The sequence below is a fragment of the Varroa jacobsoni genome, unplaced genomic scaffold (genome assembly GCF_002532875.2).
Source record: "Varroa jacobsoni isolate VJ856 unplaced genomic scaffold, vjacob_1.0 scaffold_44, whole genome shotgun sequence".
NCBI lineage: Eukaryota > Metazoa > Arthropoda > Arachnida > Mesostigmata > Varroidae > Varroa > Varroa jacobsoni.
Genome location: NW_019212946.1, coordinates 327,481 through 351,466, shown reverse-complemented (window position 1 = coordinate 351,466; position 23,986 = coordinate 327,481). Strand labels below are relative to the sequence as shown.

Genomic DNA, 23,986 nt, shown 5'->3' with positions numbered 1-23,986 from the left:
CCATCTGCAAGATGTACGAATTAGGCTGATGTTTGTTAGTGGGTGATTTGAAGCGTTCCTCGTGGCATGAACTCATACTTATATACGCCTAAGTACGTGTGCTAAATAACCACAGCTTCGTACATTTTCCATCACTTACCTTGCTATGTTACGCTGTCTTTAGATAGTTGCTATTTGGTGGTCAATTATGAATCGACAATAGCTTCGACTGCACTTACAAGATAGCGAAGAAGACGAATATTTACAAGGGGCTTTACAACAAACGACGCTTACCCGGATAACCCTCTTGGCCAGAGCCACAAGTATGAGACCCACTTCTCAGTGACGCTGACACTAAAAACGCGGCTCCCATACAGTCTAAGCAGCATAAATAAACGTTAGACGGTAAGCGAGAGCGAGTATGTTGCATAGAATCACAATTTTCCCATTTTGCGAGAACCCATTCCTACCACTTGCTTGCTCGCTGGATGACAACAGCGCTTGTTGACATGACTCTGCCCATATGGCACTCATGTGTCGCTAGAAAGGGTGACATCCGTAACCACTTTATAATAATATGCCGCTGCTTTTCATTCAAATATGACAGGATTGAAGTCAATGACTATTTTTCATGTCACCTATTGTGTGTCTTATGAAAACGACTACCTAAAAATGTGTGTCGGCCGGCACAAGCCCCGGCAAATAATATAATCCATGCATTCAATTGATTCACTGCTACAACCTTGCAGCCTGCATAAAACGAATAGGTACCTTGAAGAGAACGTGATCACGATTCTTTTCACGTTACCTTCATGCTACTAACTATGCGATGTTCTTCTTTGAAGTATTGTCCCACTTGCTTCTCACACAAGACGCACGCTTTCAACACAAACATATATAACATGTTCGAACACGTCACAAACATTGTTTTGCCTTGCAGGTAGTAGCTCTTTAAGTAATAACTAGTTCTATCACGCGTGCATATGTGAGTAAACTTTGCGTTTTTTTCCCCTGCCCGCCCACTTTCAATAAACTTCGTTCTTCTATCAGTTCACCCTGAGGCGCATAGGTTTCCATTGCAGTTTTTAAAACAGCCTTTTAAATAGTCTAAAAGTTTCCCAGAGCTGTTTAAGCTTATGATATAAATCGTACGCCACATTATTCTAAACGAGCGTTAGCAACCCTAGTTGGGTTGATACGTTAATTATATAATATTTCCTCACATATAATTGATGGTAAACAAGAACAAGGAGAGATTCGAAAACACAACTGATTGGGATTGCATCATTGAGGTACATTTATTTTAATCAAATTCTATACTATATATATAAATACTATATCAACAAAAAGAACCATCATGCTAAATCAGCCTGAGCGTTCATCTTAGGCTACATTTTACTTCAACATAAGCACCCAAACTTATGGAAAACTAAAACCAGATGCTACAACCAGGTACAAGGTTTATAAACGTGATCCATCTTATTATAACTGGAAAAGTCTGGCCGCTTTCCGTTATTATTTAGCATGCTGTTTTTCCAATTTCCAGTGGTTTAAAGTACAGTTTATTTGAATGTAAAAAACATGATTCGTAGTGCATGAACTTGTTAAAATTTCGACCAATTGGAGATACGTTTTGCCATAACGTCTTATATATGGTAGCCCATTTGGTTCCGTCCAATATTACGTTTATAGAATATGGTCTCAAAAAGCTAGTCTGTAAGCAATCCATTGAGTGAATTGTTACAAAATAATAATAAATGCAAAGCGGCTTGCTAGAACAGTGTGATATTAGGGAACTGCAATTTAGGCTATCCTGCATACTAGTACAAGCGTGTCCTTCAACACAACGCATTCGGCTGGGCCAGCTTGTAAAACTTCCATTATAAACACTGCACGGAATTGTTGGCAAGACAAGCGTAAAACAGGAATAAACGTTGGCCGCAACAAATAGAAACCTCTCATTGTGCATCACTGAAGCTTCCTGCAACAACAATACATTTGTACCACTCATGGTGGTGCTTCTATGGGTAACATAGTGGCGCTATATTGCTAACCATTTGCTTTTTCGGTGTTTCGCTCCAATCATCTGCTTATATTTGGGCTTATCACTACAGATATACGCTTGTGGTAGCTGCCGTACATTCATAGAGATTTCACTGAAGCGAGAAGTCTGTACGTGGAATGGCCCAGTGATTTGCTCGTGCTTCCCTGAAAAATACCGAGCACAATTATTATCCGTTCCGCCCGCTGGGCCTGAAGGTTCAGCTTCACTATTGTTATGCTACCTTGTGGTGCACAACCCGATACAATTACAGCCCACCCCGTGCATGTGGAATCATAGTACTGCACTCGACCTCTATCCCCCCGTTCCTCTGATATGATAGAGGTTTATGCTATTAAATATATAGAATCACTACACTTGAACAGACTCCATGGACACTGAGGTGTCCTAACTAAATATCCCCATAAAAATTAACGGTTGCTGTATATAGTCAGTATTATTGTTCACCCGAACTGTGCAGTGTTAGTAAAAATTGCATTTATGCGTTTTACTTCGACGACTCTTTTCGCGTCCGTTCCATGAAAGTTCTAAAAAACTATATACCCTAGGAGATAATCGTTGTCATTGAGTATAGCCGAAGATCATTAAGTATATGAGGAGATCTATCAGATGCGGTCGGTTCAGATCTACTTTGTATGGAAGGGGAAAAATATGTTGTCGAGAACTTGATGATCAACGTTAGATGCGTCTTGAGTTAGTTGACACGTAATACAGCACAATAATGTTGTCAGGTTTTTTTAATTGTTGTTGAGATACATGCGTAAGAAGTCAGAAATGACTCTACGTAATTCTATGTGCATATCCGTATTCTGTATTTTTTCTACTTTTTGTTGAACTTCTCATTCAGAGATGATAATAATAGGAAAATTACCTTATGTTACTTAGAAAAAAAGCGAGAGCCCACGGGGAGCGAATTGGGTGAAAATCTTCGAAGGTGCGTGCGTCAGCCATAAATTGAAGTCTCAACACGAAACCACTTATTCTCTAAAATAGTTCTTGTTCCACGAGACAGTTTCACAGAGTCTACGTAGATCGCGATTATTCCAAGAGACGGCTGAGGGCGTCAAATGATTAGCTTTTAGACTATAAGACAACAAATATAATCTATTCTTCTTCGAACTAGATACAAGAATTGTGTACTGGATGCGATACCATGGCGACGAGGCCTTAGCTAATCATAAAGTGAAGTCATATTAACCCTTGTATGATAGCACATACATGCGCGCTAGAAAGGTTCCTTCGCATGGTTCTCGTGCCAACGACTCGATTCACGTTACGGACGATTTCCTAAGGTATACTTCTTGATCTATAGTAAAGATTTGGTACAGGAAAAAGCTTCTACTCGGAGAGAGCCGGAGAACGCAGGACATAATGTATAGCTTTATTATTCTACGGCCCAAACCACTTTAGGCTGGTGCTTTCGTAATATGAATTCGGCCCGTCAATAATGCAGTAGGACGTAATATGAATACCGCACAAACCAAGAAGGACTGAACATACCCATATCACTCAAGTTAATACTGGATCCGGCTAATGTTAAATAGCTCTGAGCTTGGATCTGCTGAACCACGCGGTACAATCTGGATCGAAGTTTGAAGTATCTTCTAGACAGATCAAAGAAGCAGAAGCAGAAGCAGTACAAAATATGTTAAGAAATCAGCCAGCATCGTCTAAAGAAGATGAAGCAAGCTTAAAGTAGAATAACGTGTTTCACATACAAACTTAAAGTAAAAACTGATTTATAAACAAGTTACACCAAAGGAGTCATCTGCTCCCTTTCGTGGATGATATGTATCATAGTGTAACATTTACCTGTGTTTCCTTCTTTCTTCTACTTGTTCTAAGTACGCCTTGTATACTTTGATGCATACGCCGGGCGGACGAATGGCTGAGCAGCTCAGGTTGGAAGCGTGTGTCGAATATCGCATGTAAGCTGTTACGTTTTTGGTGGGTTTCAAACAAATCTCTTTATCGTACAATTTTATTGTCATAGATCGTATTGATTTTGACGTAAAATGAGTCTTATCAATGGATTAATTATTACATACGTAACAAGCTCGGATTTTTTTTAGATGCTGTTTAAAGTCAAATAAAGATTACCATAAGCGCTAACGGCTCGCATTCAATGGGCACATTAATCGTTCGGCTAAACTAAAACTGTTTCCATCGTCGTCGTCGTCGTTTTACCTATTGACTAATAAAAGAACCAACTTGACAGCGCGAGTTCTCATTGTGACTTTTATGACAGTGTCTGACGTGATGGGTCACGTACGGTTTAGCCTTTCAGTTTGAATCGTCAACTCGATAAATCAAACTAACTCATGAACTACTAAACACAACTTGAATACATTGCTAGGCATCGTCTAAATAAAATAGGATGCCATAAGTAAGTTGAAGGCGGTATACGCTATAGGGAAGAGCATTCACTTCGACAACATGGAGCCCCTTATCGTATGTGCTTATTAAGGGCCCGTAGTTCTCAGTGCATAAGCTTCCACAGTAGCCTGCGGCAATGTGGGTGCACCGGCACAGCAGTAGATAAAACACTGAGAAAAGTTTCAAGACATGTTGACGGGGGTAGTATAAAAGCTCACTCATTGTATGTCTCGGATAATATTTTCCCAATATCAACTTTAGTCGGATGGACGTTTTTCTAAAGATGAACAGTGCGTAACCGGTAGCGAAATAATACTGCTCGCATGAATTAGAGAGTCTAGCCTGCATATAACTTGTCTAGTGAAGCCCGAAGATTTATGAGTAGCTATCAAACAGATTAGTCTGATCACTTGTATAAAGAATTAAAAAAGGCTACAGGTCGTTTGGCCAGTTGATATTTGGCACTCGTAAAAATTTGAGACTTGTCCCATGTGGATTAGCTTCATGGTGCACATGTTGTCCTTGAAAGCCTGAATTTTCGTTAAAATCTGCATAAGCAGTGCAGACGATTTATGACACTCTCACTGGATACGGTTGTGTCAAATATTTTACGAGCGCACACAGTTATCATATAGCATATTATTAGTGAACATAGCCGAACAATCCAGTAAAATACCTACGCTGTTCTTTTGCTTTTTAGCTGCAGTTCTTAAATCCATATGAGAGAGGCTGTATTAAGCTCAATCGCCTTGTACCAGCTGAGTTTTGTCACCGAACAGGCTGGTCAAAGTGGAAGAAACTCCAACAGTCTTACAAGTTCGCCATTATTGCCACAATAAATGTCATGCTTGTCACATTTGAGTTGTAGCCGTTCACAAAAGGTACTCCAATCTACGTCGGGCCACTGGATGAATGAGGAAAATAAACTGAAGAATACATCGCTGCCTTTCCCACTTCCCTTCGCCCATTACATCAAAAAGTTGTGGTCCGGCTAGAAATGAAGAAACACAATCTGACTGACACGAGCGTATATATGTAAAACAAACCGATAACCAAGTGAGTCTCCATGGATAATCTTACGCTGAAGAAGTTGAGAGAGACTAATGTATCATCGTGTATATCTGTGTGCATACCCGAATAAATGCCTAGCATAGGCCAAGCATCTGCTAACGGGGTTAGGGGGAAAGCAGAGCTCACCGGTTTATCTCCACACAGTTTGCTAGAGTGAAGGACTGTTTTGTTCAAATTGTTTTTGTACAACATAACATAAAATCATATTTTGAAAGTATGGTATTATTCCTGCACGTAGCCACCGAAAGTACGTCTTGCGTATTTTGATTCCCAGTGGCAAAATGGCAAAGTTAAACGTGGACGTCATAAGTACCCTTGGCAAGTTAAATATCTTATGGGTTAACCTAAAGATATAAAAGTCTATAAAATATTCTTTCAATCGGAACCATGTATTTTTCATGGGCGTTCAACATGATTGTTTTCGCCTTGATTAACAGCGTGCCAGAGTTCCACGCATTTACTGGATGTAACCACCGTCACACGCAAGCATGATTGGAGAGGAACGTGCGCCAGTAGAACAACTATAGAACACAGCATATTCTGCACCTGCAATAAGCGCGCCGTAATTATACGCATAGTTTTATCTGAACTCAACAAAGTTTCACCATTTAGACGAAAGAAAGAAAAGAAAAGAATGCTTGACTACCTTACAGGCTTCAAAAGCTCTTCCAAATATGGAGCACACGGTTAAGCTCCATATTTAGGTTACCATCTAAGTATTTCAAAGCAAACGCACATTTTCATCATCAGGTATCAAGAGAAAGTTCCCTAACTTTGCAAAAGTTAGGGAACCAAACGTTACTTCATTTGGTTACCTCGAGTTGTCTATATTTATAGATGATGCATCCCTTATCGAAAACACTATACCGATCGATACTATAGAGCTATTGTCATTAGTATTGCTTTTACATAATGACGATCAGTAGTACTACGTGAGCTGCACAGTTACGCATAAAATAAAACATGCCTGTACCAATTGCTTAGTAGCGACGTACGGTTACCCATGGAAAAATAAATTTATCCATAATACTTACGATTTCTGCCACCGGACTGCCCGTAACCGGCGGATGGATAAAAGCGCTCAAATGTTATGGCTCTTGCTAGATGCTCTAATAAAAAACGCAGTTGTAGAATAATTGAATCTTATACGTCTGTGCGGCGCAGTATGTTTGTAGCTATTGAGTATAGGCCACGTTCTTACAAGAATGCTTGCTGAAACAGTTTTTGTTATATATATAGGACCAGTTCGCAGCTTACTATACCCCAGCGGACCCTAGATGAAGCGCCACCGAATTAAACATACCGAGATACTCAATCTCCATGGCAAGATATGGGTGAGTCATGCCTCAAGAGACCGTGGCCACATTTATATTGATTTGATACCCGTTTTTGGCTTCGTTGCTTACCACTTTTCCCCAATTTTTTACACTTATTCCCCCGAACTGCGCTTTTGCCGAGCATTATTTGCCACTATTCAATCTGGTTTGCTTTGTTGTAATCAATCCACGTTGTTCGGCTTCCAGTTTTCGAGGATACTACGGCTACAACAATGACTTCATATGCTATATGTAAAGAATGGTATTGATTGTTCATAGTTATTTTCGAACAATTTTATTTTTTGCTAAACAAAAAAATAAGTAATAATGAAAGACTATTATTTCCCATCGTTTAAATGATGTTTCCTTTTTTGCGATGCAAAACCAATACAGCTTTCTAAAACGTTCATTGGTTTGACACAATTTTTTATAGTTCACTATGCGTTACTGGTGTGATGATAATTAACATACGAATGGGACATATGGGATACCTTCAGGGTTGCGAAAACCTAAATAGGCAGTAGTTTGTGTGCTAGCCAAGGTGCAAGGAAATATTAACGGTCTTCTCCCTTCTCAGCGGAGCATCCAAGAACTCAAAAAGGCGCTCGGAGAGAATTTCTAGGGAAGAACCTGAACAACACTATGCGATAACGACATAATACAATTTCCAAAAAAGATTCAGGTCGGCAGCGGTAGAATAAAGCTGGCCACAGCGAGTTAGCGCTAAGAATTAACTGGACGCGTAAGGCGGCCATAGCACTAACGCAGAGTTATCAAGTCCGGTCGGGTTGAACTTAGGCCTCGGCGTATTACCGCTAGTGAGGTTACGGGATCTTGTCATAGTCGTAGCCGAAGCAGACAGGCGTTACAGTTCCAACCACCAGATTTTCGATTGATGCTGCTCCCATGGTAAATTAAATAGTAAACATACAGAAAGAGCTCTTTTCCCATTCCGTATTTACTCCTTTTTTTTCTGCAACCTACAACGGGCCAACTTTGCGATAAGAAAGACAGGCCAGAGTGCTCCTCCAAACCTACTAGACAGACAAACACACATACACACCCCAACAAGCCAGCTACAGATTCTACGTTCAGGCGACTGACCCATCGTCTCCATACAGCAGACGCTCGGTCAAAAAGATCCAGTTTAGTCGGGCGAACTGCAGCTTGTCTAGTTGTTGAATCTCTCGAAACGTAACATACTTTCGTCTGCTTTCGACCCTACCCGTGTGCTATAATGACATGTGTTTGCCCACACTGGTTCGTTGGGGCAATCTCGTTCATATATTTTGCTGGTCATTGTTGGTATTATATTCCGCAGCCAGTCTGATCGCTATATAATTTTCTCTTCTCTTTGGAATGTTCATCATCCTTCCGGGCATCATTACGTTTGACCACTTCTTGGAAAAACGAGGTTATTCAGTTGAGTAAACAGCGAAACAGTGGACTCTAGGACATCACTGGACACCAATTGTATAGATACAACGATCTGGTATTGACGGTTAAAGTAGATAAGCGATCTTGAATTTTCTGTACTGCGCTATTCGAGAATGCCGAGCTGTTGGAATTGGGAAGAGTGGTAAGATTCCGCTAGTGCGTATCAAGTTTGTTGAATAAGACATAAGGGCTTTCGCGTGGAAAATTGATTACTATTGATATATTTATTTGGCGGAAACTTACAAAAAAAAATTGGATAGGCTACCATAGGCACAGGTGAATTTAAGGAAAACCGCAAATGTCAAAGGATGACGAAGCGTATGACCATTCTACTGCCTTTTGCATTTCTGCTGGTTCAAAGTAACCTAAACCGAACTAGTCGGTTCGGTACAATCCTACTACATCTATACACACGCTATTGGGTTACTTGCCACGTTAGCTTATCCATAATAAAGAAACTGCTATTGGAGAATGCCCATTGACTTCGAAACCTATGTTGGAAAAGGTTCAACCCAGACATCTACATTATTCTACGGGACGAAAGTATGCAGTTGGAAACGAGAACAGCTGCGGTTTCTTCACGACATATAGAAGAGGTAGCCCTACGTCATGTAGAGCTGACTGGCCCAACAATACCAGATATGAAATAGTTAGTCCAGAAACGGTAACTGATATGAATAGTTCTAAGACGTTGTAGGCAATAGTGGTCGTCTTTGCAATCAAGATCCAAGAGAAAATGACGGTGGCATAAATTGAGCACTCTTAACGTACTCTAATTATAGATTTGACGAGAAAAGGGACCCCCTAAATAAATCACCTTATTCGTTTTCTCTATTCTTTATCTAATTTTTAGATTCGGTAGAATCATCATTAATTAGATCGCTACTATATTACGTTATTGTGTTTAGTTAATGTAACGATGCATTAAACTAGTAAATAAATCATAGATTACTTGGACTGATAGTAGTTTTAGGCCCGAAATCTTTTTGCACCGAACCACCTTTTAAAAACTAGTTTATCTATTAAGTTTGAGCATTGAGTAGCTCATAAACACCACGAACTCTTTATAAAAATCGGGAAATGTGAAATGATTGGTCTTAGCTCAATGGACGTACAAATTAACACGGATCTAAAGTCGAAAGATTGCGCTCATTTAGCTGTTTTAAAATTTTTGTTTTTACATAATATCTAATATAATATATAGTATAATAAGGGAAACATTACCTATTGATTCCAGGGTATCTATGACAATGCCGAGACGTAGATTATGAAGATTCATTTTTGTACTAATATTTTACATTATCCTATTTGGATATAATTTTTACCAAAGCACTTTATATTCGGAAGAGAGATGACAGAACTAACGTTGCTCATTTCTGTTAGACAATAGATGTCCACTGGAAATTCAGGAAGGCGTCGTTTCAACTAATGGATTTCGGCCTACACTTCCGGTTCTTGGTTGAATTTTCGGGTATCGCGTGCACAAAACCAATCATATAACGTTCGCTTTCGCATACTACTGCCTTGAAGGCGTTCATTGGTAGACAACTAGTTTTTACAAACACCACAATATAAGAGGAACCTTTTGCTCCGAACCCAATTGAAGTTTGATGCACCCTCGTCTCCAGTTTAAACTTTTCTATTAAAAACACGGTTCACCGTAGGTCTGGCTGCTTGTGTTCGTGTTTCTTAAGATTGACTGCAGCTACCATTGTGCAGAGGATTACTTTAAAAAAGCTGTGCTACCGGATCTCTGGCCTACTTTCTACATGTGATATATTCATATATGTGTTCACCGTGCTATAAGATAAAAGCCTTTAGGAGGTAGATTGACTCGAAAAAAGGAGAGAATATTTGGGGAAGGGGGAGGGGACGCCTTCATAGGTGAAGAGGGGAGCAGGGAGAGCAACACAGTAGCATTGGGTTTGCTTTCTGCTTTTGCCACCGTCGTTGTCATTTGTCCGCGCAGGTATATATGTAAGAGGGTTCATTTGTGAAAAGATAAGTACAGAAAGGTATAAACTTACCTCTCTGTTGGCGGCTTCTTGTAATTCTATATCGAAATAACGTCGATGAAAATAGATTATACCGTATAAAACATACATTGAAGGGATTGCAGATAAGTTCATAACCACTGCATTATATCACTGCTATATAGTATGTCTATCTGCAACCGTGACCTCGTCCCGACTGATAAATCATAATTTTTGCAGCACTAAACTCACTGAGGGCCCGAAAAGACTGGCCAAGGTCGAATGGCATGACTGGCAGCGAAAACATCAGAACACGATTTTGAGTCGGGCTTCTTTCTGCTGCATCTGTCTGAATCGCCGCCTAACTTGGATTTGGGTAGCATAAACTGTCATCGAATAGTTCCCAATTTTCCACTTCACTAGATGAATTCACCACTACGCACTCCCGAAACGAGTTAAACAAAGCTACGAACAGTAGTTCGGCAACCAGATTCCCTGCGCTGACTGTGAATGAAGCTTGGGCAGAAGGGAATCGTCCCAAGAGAGCCTAGATGGATAGAACGAAAAATTGGCATATCAGGAAATTTTAGGCCCAAAAACTACTCGCGTTGACACCTTCGTCTCTCTTTTTTCTCAGAAAAAGAATAGTGCAGGACAACGCATCGAATCTTCCTGTCTTGAACCATTTTGCTTTCCTCAATCATTCATCTAGGGCCGCAGAAAAGCCAATCTGGACGCGACACCTCTATCCTGGAGTACGTTGAGACGTAAGGTTTGAATCCTTTTCCCCAGTAGAACTCCTTGTTGGCCCAAATTTACACGCTCACCGTCAGTATAATTTTTAAACGCATCCATCATTTACAACTTTCCTAGTGCTACTGTTTTAAGGATTGGGCACATAGCGCTGTTAATTGTGACAACGCTACTTTAGGGCGCATAAAAGTCAGACAACAACAATACGCTTCTTTAACGAAATGTCTCTCAGAATGTTACAATTAAAGTTTGTCACGCAAAAATCACTCGACGCAAATCCATGTGTTATTAACATAGGCGGACGGTTGGCCGACGTTGCCATACTGCGGCGCGAACTCGTCCTGAAGCTTGTTTGTTTTTGTAATCTGCGATGACTTCTGTTCAGTACTGATTTTACGCAAGCTTCTTAGCCTCTCTAAAGACAGGTACAATATTAAGGGCCGATTTTAAGGCGACAAACTGTCCACCTATAGAGTACAGAATGGAAAGGCAAGCTCTTAAGAAGGCTAACAGTGTTTTAAAATAGTCTGATTTTAACAAATTGCTAGGGTGGAAAATCTCAAGCTGTTGCCTAAGGGTTTTGATTTGTTCATAGTCCACTTTGCACTATGTGCAAAGTATAGTACTCATATAGCACCTAAGGAATATCTAGTTCTATGCATCGGTTACTTTTCCCGAAATAGTAATGCTGAATCGTTGTCAGTTCCAGTGGGAACTACTGTGTACGAGTACTAGAAAATTTACCTGATAAATTTAAGCATTGCGAATTCGGTCATGGCTAATTGAGAGCTGCAACAGATTTCCAATTATTAACTTTAATTATTTATACGGAATACGAAAAAATTCTACGCATCTGGCCTTTCATTAGTGAGCATCTGCTTTGTTTTAAGCCACACATTGTGATTTCGCTGCTGTGGACCCTTGAAAAAAACAGTTACCTGGGCACCGTCGTGAAGATTGGCTGCCTTTAAAAAACCCGAATGGTAAATGGGCGAAGCCATTCTATAAAGAGTAATTAATACAGATTATCTATTATTGTAGATCACTATTTATTTCTAACAGCTAGAAACAAAAAGCTTTCTCACTTGTGCTATTTTACCGGTTTCTGTGGTCACTTTTCAAGTTAACGTGCCTGATGAATTTTAGCTCGAATTACCGTTAGACTGACTGAAGCGCAAACAGGCCAGCTTCGAGTAAATTTCTAAAACTTCAATCTACTGTCGGGCTCGATAAGAGGGCGTCGATTAGTAAAGCGCAAGAGGCGAACGAACACATTGGACGCTCAGTGCAAACTCCTTTTTCGCCATTGGTTGGGAATATTGGCAGGGTGTCAGTGAAAATTCAATTAATTGTACCCGCTCCTTTCTATTTTTCACATTGGATTTTTACGCTGCCCTGTTGCGTTGTAGTCTATCCACTATATCTTTTACGAGTTTTTAAGAGAAAGGAAAGTCCCCCCCATTTTCTCCTTCTAGTTTGAAGTTCTGCTTGCTGTGGCGCCTACTTTTCGCTGTTAACCAACAACCAAAATGATAACTACGCCATAGCCACTGGCGGCTCTTCTTCCTAGATTCTTCCACCTAGCCTGTCATAGACAAATTGATAGATTTGCCGGTGCAGCCCGAGGCTAGCGGAAAAGCCATCTGGGACTGCTATGGAAAAAAAGTAAATTTTGAATAGAACTGAAAGTTACAAAGCCATGCTGATGACGCGTTAGCTTCTATGGCCAGAAGATCCTAGAAACACGGCAATAAGCTATTTCCATCAAGAAAAAGGGTTATACTAAACATGTGAAAGAGTATCCCTTCGGATTACTTTAGCTAGAGCGTGCGCGTAGGATTGCAAAGACAGCACAACACACGGATTGCGGACTCACGAACAAATGATGAGAATAGACGCTTGAAGTTATAACAGCAAAATGTAATAAGTTGGGCCGTACAGGCAATTTAACCCAACGAGCCGACTAACATTTACGATCTTTCCCAGCGAATAATTTTACCTAGAAAATTAATCAAGTACTTTTTGATTTTCTAATTTTGGTTAATGGTTTTCAGATTGTCAGAGGCATCAGGAGCAGGACAGTGAGCACCTTCTCATACAGTCTCTACAATGATATCGTTTCTCTTTTATCTTTAAAAACTACTCTATAATCAATATCACAGTGTTTAAAACACTGACTCGTAAAGTATCACTTCAACGCTATTACACCTGTCTATCTTTTGAATCAATATTTCCAAGCGTGTCTATTGTGTTTCTTAGTTTATTCATAAGTCGAATGCTTGACATTTTGTATTCATTACATACGACCAATGTCTGTTTGAATTTATCGATCGAGTACAGCCTAGCTTACTAATTAATAACAAAGTACTAATATTTTGAAGAATGCGGTAAATCTATCCCGCAAAAGAAGCCAAACCAAAGAAAGAAGACGAACGAATACGTGAAATTAAGCTGTTGTGGGTGGCTTGAACTTCAGGTACCATCTCCGGCTTTTGCTGGCTTAGCTACGAGCACCTGTAGGTCGAGGCGTGACAATATTTCCACTATTGCCCTCGTATTTATTGTCCCTGAAAGCTCTAATTGTAGTTTCGCAGCAATTGACCCCACATGCTGCGATCCAGTTCCTTGCCTCATTTGAACGGCGCAACGCTAATAGCAAACTGAGAGACACGGAAAAATGGTTGGTTCAATTCAAATACTGAGAATAGTTTGGAGAAAGTGAAACCTTACGAAGTGCAGATCGCAAACATGGTTAAATGTATAATGCTTTGTGTGCAAGCTACCTTATCTACGTTATTTGAATAAACACAATTTTCGGAAAATAAAAAACCAGCACAACGGTCAAAAGAGATAGAAAAAAAATTGGATATAGCTGAACACTTTGTGTATATATAACTTACTATGAAGCGATAAACAATGCTCATGGAGTACTTTGTAGAGTCATATCTTGCGGAACCGTTCTTAAAAATTCAATGCATTTTATCGTCGTCTTTTCCTATCCTATGTGCTGTAGTGCCAATTCAATTGTATGCTTATTTAGCAGTGCCTGTAACGGCCGCATGTTGCAGAATTTAATCCCCCCTCTATGCAATATATTAGATGCGCAAACCTTCAAAAGTGATATTCTAAGTAGAGGTCGGTTGTGTTAATTTTTTTTAAGCTACATGTCTCTACTCTGACGTTGTCGTTTTTAGGCTTGTGCGAAGCTTTCCCTCTTGTTTAATTACTATGTTCTCTCTTGTGATGATAACGATGATATAGTCCCCCGTTCTCCTTCTTTTTCGTCGTTTTCATTTCCGTACCAACATTCGGAAAAAGCGACGGGATTGTCTTTAGGTGGGACTACGATTCAGCAGTAACTACCGCATGTGGAGCTGGCAGCATTGCTGCTACAGTGTTTACTGCTCACAATTGCAATCGCGTCAGCGGCCGTCTCGTCCTCCAATCTGTTTTTTTTTGCTAAATCGATATAACAGCATAGGATGCGTTTTCCATAATGTCATCGAGCGGGCTACAAGTTACGTGAGCGCCAGAGCTGACCCGTTCCTCACGGCAGACTTTCCTTTACCGATTTCTTTTTTCCGCCCGCTACGAGTTGTTTAACTGAACAATGGATCGTCGATTACAAGAGGTGACCTTCACTCAGTCTCTCCAACCCAACCTGGCCACGAGCTGTATAGATTTTCGGCAGGCTGCAAATTCTCAACTTCGCATCATGCTATCATCATCATGAGAACAGACATAGAAAAATAAGCCTAAATGCCGGCGGGAGAAAGAGAAACGATCCAGAATGCAAGGAATTTTCAGCCTTGTAGCAAATAGGCCAAAATACTTTTTCAGATGAGGCTTCTTTTTAACCATCTTCTGCTTTATCTAAGTCCCCGACGTATATATATATATATTTAGCATTGTTTACAAAATCCCTTTCTGTTTCAAGATCGTGCTCACATACCATTTCCGGTAACCCCGCTGGCAGCTTCATCATTCGTGATTATTTTCTGGTTTATTATTGTTACCGCTGAAATAAGTCACTGATCGTCATTGTAGTATTACCTTCAAATGCAAATTCAGGTCGGTTTACTTTTTTATCGCGCATAACAGTAAGCTGCGCTTACTGCACGCTCGTCTCTAGCTTATCCATTCCTTTCGAGCTACCTACGTCTAATAATATCGATCAACTCCGTAAGATTTCACAATTTATCGAAAGGTGTTCCTTACAATTTCTACGTGCGCCTTCATCATTTCCCTGTCTCTTCGGCTGACTGCACACAACCATCACCATTTTTGTTTTTGGCATGCCTGCTACAGACCAATGAGCCTGATGATCTAAGACATGAATATAGGCTTCGACAAAGTCCGAACCCTTTCCTATTTCTACTGAACATTTTTCGACGAGATTCCCTGTCTCTTTTGGTTCTCAGTTCGTAAAGTTTGTCGGATATTTGCGTTTCTGTTGCTCTTGTTAGTTCTAAAACTTATCAGTTCTACGTTGGAGAGGTCTGCCTTGTACCTGACACATAACCCCCATGACATCGTACAATTTTTTTTCCTTATGCAACGAACACTATACCTACCTGTAAAGTAACTTCGGACGCAACGTGTCAAATGCCAAGAAAAAACAGGCCAGTAGAACAAACCCCCCGCTTGAAACACCTCAATTAATGCCTTGTAATTCATTTCGTACAGGCGTACTGACTGCATACAAAGGCTTCCAATTCCTAGTATAGCTGAATTTGGAACTATTAAAACCTCTACTGCTTTTAACTAATACTTTTAAGTCGCCGTAATGGCCGTATTTAGTTTTTATATTGCAGATTTAACACCATTTGGTGCAGAGGCTTACTAGCAGTGTTGCTAAAAAGCCTTTGTGTGTAATGACTGCGGGTAGCAGTTTTTGGGATAATGAGGATACCAGTCAATGCTTGGCTAGAATCCGACGTCTACCTGCCAATTGTAGACAGCTACCTGGATTCTCAACATCCAAAATTAGCTCATGCTCGACTACTTATTATTCATTAAAAACGTAACATATATTGTCATCAGCGTTCACAACATATTCTACTATTAGAATATTTTGCAAACGTGTCAATATGGCATGCGAACCTCGCATTGTCGATCTGCAGTGGAGTGCTCGATTGCAAAATTAGGCCTCCTGGCGCCGTCCTTGAGAGGAAAAGAAGGCTGTCTTGTTCAAGAATACTTGATTGAATCCTTGACGAGGTGTTTACAATTTTTCTTGGCCCGGCAGACAACCTGTTATATAGTATGAACATCCTACCCCATTCCGTCACAGTTGAGCACCAATGTTGCTCCTTACTATACTTTCCCCGCTGTTCTATGAGTTGGGCAGCGCACTGCCAGCCACTGATCCTTATGCCGTACCTATACATACGCAAGCAACCACTCGTGTCCCAACTAACAGGATTAGGCCAACAACCAAGACGTGCTAATGTAAGCATACAATTTCTCTTAAGGCCTGTTCTTGTCCTATTTATATAGTAGCTGGAGCGCCTTGACTGACGTAAATCAATTCATTAATTTCTTTATTTAATATAATAGATCATATATATATATATATCCTTTAACAAGCATATAAAGACATGTAAAAATAAATTACCCCCACTTATACGGTAGAAAATTACTAACTTCTAGAGGGGGATATCGCAATAGCTTCTACTATTGGTGAACGTGATCACTGTGGTAGGACTGCGCTTCAACGGAAACAAAATTATCTATAACAGTCAGAGATCTATGTATAAAGTGCATTGAATTTTCGAATATTTGAGTTCGGCTGAGTGAGAGTTAAAATCAACAAAAACGATACGTCACTGGCATATGCCCGATGGGCTATTGTCATTTGACCTTTATAGCTAGGGCAGGTAATGGCTGCGACTAAAATAGATACAAGACTTCAAAAATTCTTCGATAGTACCAATCTTGGTCGACCTCCAATCGTGTTCCAATTCTTGCTTTATCGCCGATTTTTGTTGAGTCAAGCTCCGAACACACAGAGACACAAATTGAGATCCATTTCCATTACAGACACCCCCTGAATATTACAAGAATCAATTTCACATTTAGCTACCACCGGTTTCCATCCGTTGTTGACTTTGCATAAAGTAGCGCGCAGGACCGAAACTGCTTGCATGATCTTTTCCTAATTGTTCGCTCAGTCAAACCGCAATACACAACAAATCTTTAGAAACAAAGAATTTATAGATTCAGACTGTTGAAGCGAAAGAAGTTGAACTCAGTGAACGTTCGTATTCCAGAAAAAGGTAACCAAAGCTCCACTATATACAACATTGCTTTTATATATTCTTCCACGCAGAGCATTTTAAACTCTGCTTTCGAAGGTAAAATTGATCCAAAAATTGCCTCTAGGTGAGAAACATTGTGCGTTCTACGTATCGTCGTCGGTTTCGTAGGAAGTAGTGAGCTCTTCACGGCTCTCCAGAGTGGACCAAAATAACAGTCTCTTTTATCAAATGAACAATAGCCATGTACATATTCATTTAGAAACCGTTACTAATAAGCTGTGTGCACAGTGTACAACAATGTACACCTCAATAGATCAACCTATTGATTCGTGCTTAGTTTATCATGGCTGCACATTGCACAGCAAGTAAATCGAGCACAAAATTGTAAGAAGAAATATGAATAAAGAAGCTTAATTGTTATATTTCTAATTTGATCAAAGCTGCTTTCCCCTTTTTGATCACGATGATTCCTATCAACGTGAGGACTTCTAGCGATATCGCTCAAAAGTCAAAATGTACGGTCGATCATATCGGAGTCTAGGGTAACACTAACAACAACAACAATCCTATATAGACGTTGCTGTTGCTGGTGGAGTCGATGCAGGTCCTGCAAGAGGCTGGAGTTCTACAAGCTGGCGACATCGAATAAAACAACGCTAATAGATTGCCACGCTTTGTCGATTCTGTTTCACGCTTTCTCTATCTCTTCTGCTTGTTCTTACGCTTCCGTTTTCCTTTCGCCAAGTAATAACGACTTCGGCAACGATCGTTTCACGTTGCAGGAGCTTAGGCTCAGGGAACAACGCGTCCAGTTTCGCCACCAACACCGTTGCCTTCGCAACAGAATGCCTCAAGGCCCGCTAAAATTTTATTACCTTCCCCTTCACCCTTTTACCCACGTCGCCCGTTGTTATTACTGAATCATTAAGCGTTACTTGCTTTTTCATCCATTATACTGAAATATATGATAGATAATAATAAGCTTGCGAATGCACAAAATAATGATAATATTTAACCTTTAGTTCGCTTACAACATACCAGAGTGATGTGAGTCCTTATAGTCATTAAATTAAGCATACTAAAACGTACGCTCTTGTCAAACTATTGCACATTAACACATCACTAAAAATAGCACGGATTGCACATTATGTTCAAACAATTCAGATGTAAGAAGGTATACGAAGGTGCTTATCCTGCATGTCTGAGGTGTTTGAATTTCGTAGGAAGCATAATCCTCGGATGCTATCTACTACACCAGTGATGAGTCCTTGGTCTAGAAGACCTTCATGGTTTGCCGAGCTTAAGCTAAACAACAGCATGCTGTATGTAGCATTGTTGTAGAAAGATCGTCTAATCATGTTAGTGATTCGTCTGTTACAGTTTTTGGTCTCTAGCCGTCACCTTGTATCACCCATCGTCGCATTGAAAGTTAATTAGGGTTACTGCAACGGTCAAGGAAAAGAACAACGACAACGACAACGACGACTGTGCTAATTGTGGAGATATATGTTTGATGACCTTAATGACGAAACAGTCAGCTCTGACCGGCAAAAACCACGGATACTACGTAATTGCCATGTGAGACAGACTCCCGCTCGTGTGTTCTTCTTGATCTGGTTATCTTGTTTATGATGTAGTTGCTCAATTTGGCTTAGGTTCATTTGTTTTAATAATTAAACGACTGATCATGCAGATTCATTTTGAGCTAATGTGCTATAGTAAGTTAAAATATTAAACAGAAAAACGGAATTTTTGGTAATCATGGAAGACACTGCAGCTTCTATTACTTACAATATTAATCACAAAAGGCTCAGTACAATGCAATATATATCAACTTATCCATGTATATTTCATCGAAATTCTATGTTTATGAATTTTTGTCAAAGTTTAATAAACGTGCCGGATCCATAGTATTGCGAGGTATAGTCTGGAAATAGTGGAAAATTCATTAAAAAATCACAAAAATGACCTACGATATGTACAATCAATATTACATACATCGTGTGTCACACACATCTATATCGTCATATTATTTTGCAGGATGGATTGATGAAGAAATATTGCGCAAATTTATGCGCTTTGTCATATTTCCAATATCGGTACATTGCACGGCCAACTCCATATACAGACAACGATGAAGAGACACAGAAAAGCCGTTGTTGTTGTGTATAGCCAGAATACAAGTGCGAAACGCTCAAATCGAAAAATGCGTTCTCTTACTTAGTCTTTGGAGAATAGCTTGTATCTGTTCAGAGGGGTGCCCCTCTAACTTCATTTACTTCGGCTCCCACTCTACGTCAAAGGTGTTCCATTCGTTGGCAATCGATGTCCCTGGTGACTACTTTGTACATGAAAAGGCTTGAGAGAGGGCTACGTGAGATCGCTCGTCCAGCAGAAGTAGTACCAGCATGCATAGGCAAGGTTGTTAAGGACGCAGTAACTCGAGAAGGTTTTGCCTCTTGGCAGATAACGTACATTCAGAGAGAAACAGAGACTAAGCAAATGAGTGGCGGGAGCGGTACTGGTGGAGATATGCCTCTTTGGAAAGGATGATCAAACGGCAGGTTCCGGCCTAAAAGATGGTCTATGAATAGGCCGCCGCTTTAACAGCAACGGCGGCAATATCCAAATGGTGACCTTTGACATGTCGCGTGACCTGACCTGTACACATCCTTTTTTACTGTAGCGACAGACCTTTTCTGAGTTTTTTTCTCTCACAATAGGGGGCCTTCCTTAATATATATATATATATATACACGCGCGGCAGCAGCATGGGTCTGCAAGCAAGAAGCCGTTAACTGCAGACAACAGCAGCTATCGCTATTGCAAACCTCTGACGCCGTCGGGGGAGAGAGGGATGAGGGCTAGCACACGTATCTTACCGGTACAGCAAAAGTCGACCGACAGATGATACCATATCGAGCGTACCCAGGGCGCCTTAAACATTCGGACATTGGCCGCAGCCTGGAGACATCATCCGCTACGAATTTTCTCGCCCTTAAGCGTTGCACGAGGACAAAAACCATAGGAATTCTTCGCTTTTTCCCAGGTAAATATGAATGAAAATAGAAAATAGGGCGTCGTGATGCTTAACCCTATCACGCGGAGCAGGACATTAAAAACGTTTATGTTCAATTTCTACATGATGTCTATTGTGATGAAAGGACCACTATAGCCTATATATATAGGCGAAAACATTTCTTAAGTGCGGCATCCGGCTGTCATGTGAATCCGCAATGGATATTATAGTGTCAGAAATATCAGCCACTCATTGCTTAACTAACCTTATATTTTCTAAAATGACACTGCCGCTGTCTCAAATGAATGAAATTAAAAATGTGTAACAATTCCGATCGTTTTTCCATAAGAAAACTACGATATATCAAAACGGTGTCAATTTGTTATAATATTTGCCATCACCTTTTTCTCCTATATGCTGTATTAAAAATGTTATTGTCGGCCTGTAAAAATTCAGTAGGATGTATTATATTATCACTGCCAGATATACATGCATCTAAGTACTCCTTTATGCTAACCTTTTCTCTGCTGAAAATCAATCAAGTTTTTTTAAGAGAGGCAAGATTTGATATGGACAGAGCTACCTTGAAGGTACCGAAATTCTAGGCTTTTTTATTTGTTCACCTCAATCTGATCGGAGTCTTAACTGTTTAAGTCTGCCAAAATACATTTTGAGTCATACCTTTTAGATGTCTCTGAGCATTCTGTTTTTCTGTCATGGAGGGGTGTGTGTTCTAAGGCATCGGTTTGTTCCACTAGAGGATTCCAATCCTCTTGCTAATTTTTAGTCCAGTGGGTTCGAGACGCAGTCCGGGGGGGGGGGGGAGAGATCCTTAGGCGATACAAAAGCCCCGACAGCATATGTTGGCTTGTATTTTGACACTGTATTGTTATAGTGCTACATCAATATGCTGCCACATGTCAGAATAACAGGTGTGTTGGAGCCAAGAGGTACCTGTGTGGTACTGGAATGTGATACAGAAAGGTATGAACACACGGTAGAGTGGTGGGCGCTGTTCGAAATAGCAGCAGCAGATGACCCGAAAATAAGTAAGAAATTCTCACTTCCTGCCCGTTTCTTGAATAAGGAGGACACAGCTTTGAACTTCAAGGACGGACATCGTTGTAGGTTAGCAAAGGTTATCGCCTGGTATATAATGGATCAAACGCCATGTATACATAAGTAACAAAAAAAAAACATCTTTGATCACTAAGCTAGTTGCTCTCTTGCTGAGTTAAACCTGTATGAAAGGAAAACATATTATGATGATGGACTAAAGGCGTCGTGAGGCAAACATAGGACGAACGTCATATAGGCATGGTGCCTATGTAGATTTAATTCAAAATTTGAATCTCGGCGCTGCAATCTATATCTAGCAATCTGAGCTGGCTCTATTGTTCTATAAAATGTAAGTTCCTCCAGACATTGCGGCGCTTAAAGATTAGAAGTATACGCGAAACGACTTCGCTTTGCTGGCTGATAACATAAGGCCTTCATGCTATAAAACATAGATATTCGTCAACTGGGGCTTATTGCTCTATAATATAGTTAACGCGTTACATGAATTCGAACTTCATCTTTATATTACAGATTACTAGAAATTCTAGAGGATTAAATCACTCAATTAGTAATCACTGTTTTCGTTTTTTTTCTTCTTTCAAACGTAGTGTTCTGTGCAGTGTATAAAACTAATTGCCAATCAGCGTGGTCCCGACATCAGCTGGTTCGATTTCGCCACCAGCAGGGGTCTGTTCGTGTCTGGTGGTAATGTACGAAAGCCTAAACAGACCCGCATATCAGACTTTATCCAGAGACCCTACCGAGGTCGTGCATGTCAATCAGTGCATTTCTAAGATCTAGAATAGTACTACCAGCAGACAGACCACGGCAATAGGAAGCACTAACAGGCGACCTGAAGATCGGTAAGGTGCCTCGCAATATATCCACTGAACATTACCGACAAGAAAATTGTCTAAGAATAATTGAAGGAAAAACATATCAAGGACGTGCACGTGCGCTGTAGACGTAAATATTGGTGGCACCTAAACAAATATTGAAAGTAAATGTTTGTAGAGTGACCCAGTTGTCTCGGATTGGAATGCAATGAAATGGCACGAGCCCACCCGCTAATAACGAAATTTCTCTTAAGCATTTTTCTTTTTAAGAAAGCAATTCTTGCACCTAAAATTGAACTTTTAGTTACATTCACTTCGTTCGAACCTGTAATGGGGTAATTGGGCACTGTAACGTTCTAGCAGGCTCGCAAAAACTTTACAAAAAAATTCCCCTATATCACATACTTTCTTCTAGAATGTTTAAAATCACGCAATTCTTAAATAAATATGCGCAATTTTCTACAACAAGATTATTGTGTGATTTTTTTTTAAAGTTTAACGAAGCCTCACTTGATTGTCTAGCTATATCTAATACATGTTCAATGAATGGCCAAATAAACTATTTTCGAAAGACAAAGAACAATGGCCTCGCTTTCTCTATTCTATGAAACGTTTCAAATATTTTACTAAGTGCATAGCACAACGCCGTCGTAACATTTTATTGAGTAAAGATCGAGCATTGAACTAAGATTAATACCTTTGTCACTCAATGTCTTCTTTTATAATCAACCAGCTGTACGCTCAGAAGTTGATAGGAAAAACTTTGACGTGGCGTTCAAGAGCAATAATCACTGATCCGCTCCAATTATGTGGACGGATCTGCGAAAGAAGCTAAAAATGGCTTGTATATGTTAAGGACATTTTTATTATAGTCATTTTCGTAAGATGCCAACTTAGTTTTTACAAAAGACATGTCTCTTCAACAACTAGAGTCACTTAAAACAGTCCGTGCTAAATAAAGATAACATTAAGCCGACCTATAAGAACAATGGCGATGGCAAGTGTTGTTTAAGGCTGTGCTTCTAGGTTGGAGAGCCTGAACCCTTCTTTTCTATAAGGGGAACACCTAGTGGTCGGCAGGAGCAACGGTAAGTAGTGAAATTGGTTATATAACGAACACGCTGAGAATAATACAAAACAAAAAAAGGAAAAGTAGGCAGCAAAAAATCAGAGGCGCGGAAACCCAACAACCCAAGAACATCTGAAATGGAGAAGCGGGCAGAACAAGAAACAAGAATAACGAATATGTGGCGGAATATTTCAAACATTGCGAAAGGACGAAGATAATCAGCCGCAAGTTTCAATTGTCCTTTTTTGAGGAGAATGGACAGCTAAGGGAATAAACAAGCTGGCCTTAATGGGGCACACCTCGCATTACCTCGAGAAAATTAAGGACACGTTCAGCTTCATACCGAACAAACAGGACAAGACACCACCTAATGGTCTCAAATCGTCGCCATTACCCTCTCCTCTTTTGCCTTGCTACAACCATTACAGTTATAAGTTTGGAGTAACAGTTATAGTCGTACCATAGCTAACTTGCTAGCCTTGATTTATATCATAAAGTTGCTGAACTAAGATAAACTAGCTCAATTAGCAGGCTGGCTTGTGGAATAGAGTGTAATGTTTTGTTGACACACATATATTCTAATAGCCGGCAACGTTGCGCAGTTAACACGGTTAAACTAGCGGATGCCAGCCTTTAATGCTCTCTCTCTCTCTTTCTCTCTCATTTGTTCTTTAAACACGAACGGTTCGGGTTTAGATAATGCTAGACGAAAGTACCCTGGCGAGAAGAAGCAATGCACTGAATGCATAAAATAAAAAGCGCCGCCAGGTCGACGT

At 40.2% G+C, this 23,986-nt stretch overlaps 2 protein-coding genes and 1 long non-coding RNA gene across 9 annotated transcripts in view; 1 reads left to right on the top strand and 2 right to left on the bottom strand.

The window, feature by feature from the left end:
• The window catches only part of KCNQ (KCNQ potassium channel), a 162,444-nt gene that overhangs the window by 106,247 nt on the left and 32,211 nt on the right, over nt 1-23,986 (bottom strand). The window lies entirely within an intron of this gene.
• Nucleotides 1,253-9,992, bottom strand: LOC111260625 (uncharacterized). 3 transcript variants are annotated; one of them, XR_015311133.1, is made up of 4 exons: nt 3,854-4,591; nt 3,542-3,645; nt 2,913-3,095; nt 1,253-2,187 (listed from the first exon to the last, which is right to left on the bottom strand). XR_015311133.1 is itself a non-coding variant. In XM_086968404.1 (4 exons), the coding sequence occupies exons 2-4, from the start codon at nt 3,967-3,969 to the stop codon at nt 2,021-2,023; spliced, it is 387 nt and encodes a 128-aa protein (XP_086824530.1). In that variant the 5' UTR covers nt 3,970-3,974; nt 9,607-9,992; the 3' UTR covers nt 1,253-2,020. The 3 variants fall into 3 exon arrangements, 2 of the variants coding, with proteins under 2 accessions (XP_086824530.1, XP_086824531.1); XM_086968404.1 differs by lacking the exon at nt 2,913-3,095 and adding an exon at nt 9,607-9,992 and having other exon boundaries at nt 3,854-3,974; XM_086968405.1 differs by lacking the exon at nt 2,913-3,095 and adding an exon at nt 5,098-5,296 and having other exon boundaries at nt 3,854-3,974.
• On the top strand, nt 19,990-22,609 carry LOC111260616 (uncharacterized). The gene is made up of 2 exons (XR_002680446.2): nt 19,990-20,276; nt 21,914-22,609. It is a non-coding gene; the product is annotated as an uncharacterized LOC111260616 (long non-coding RNA).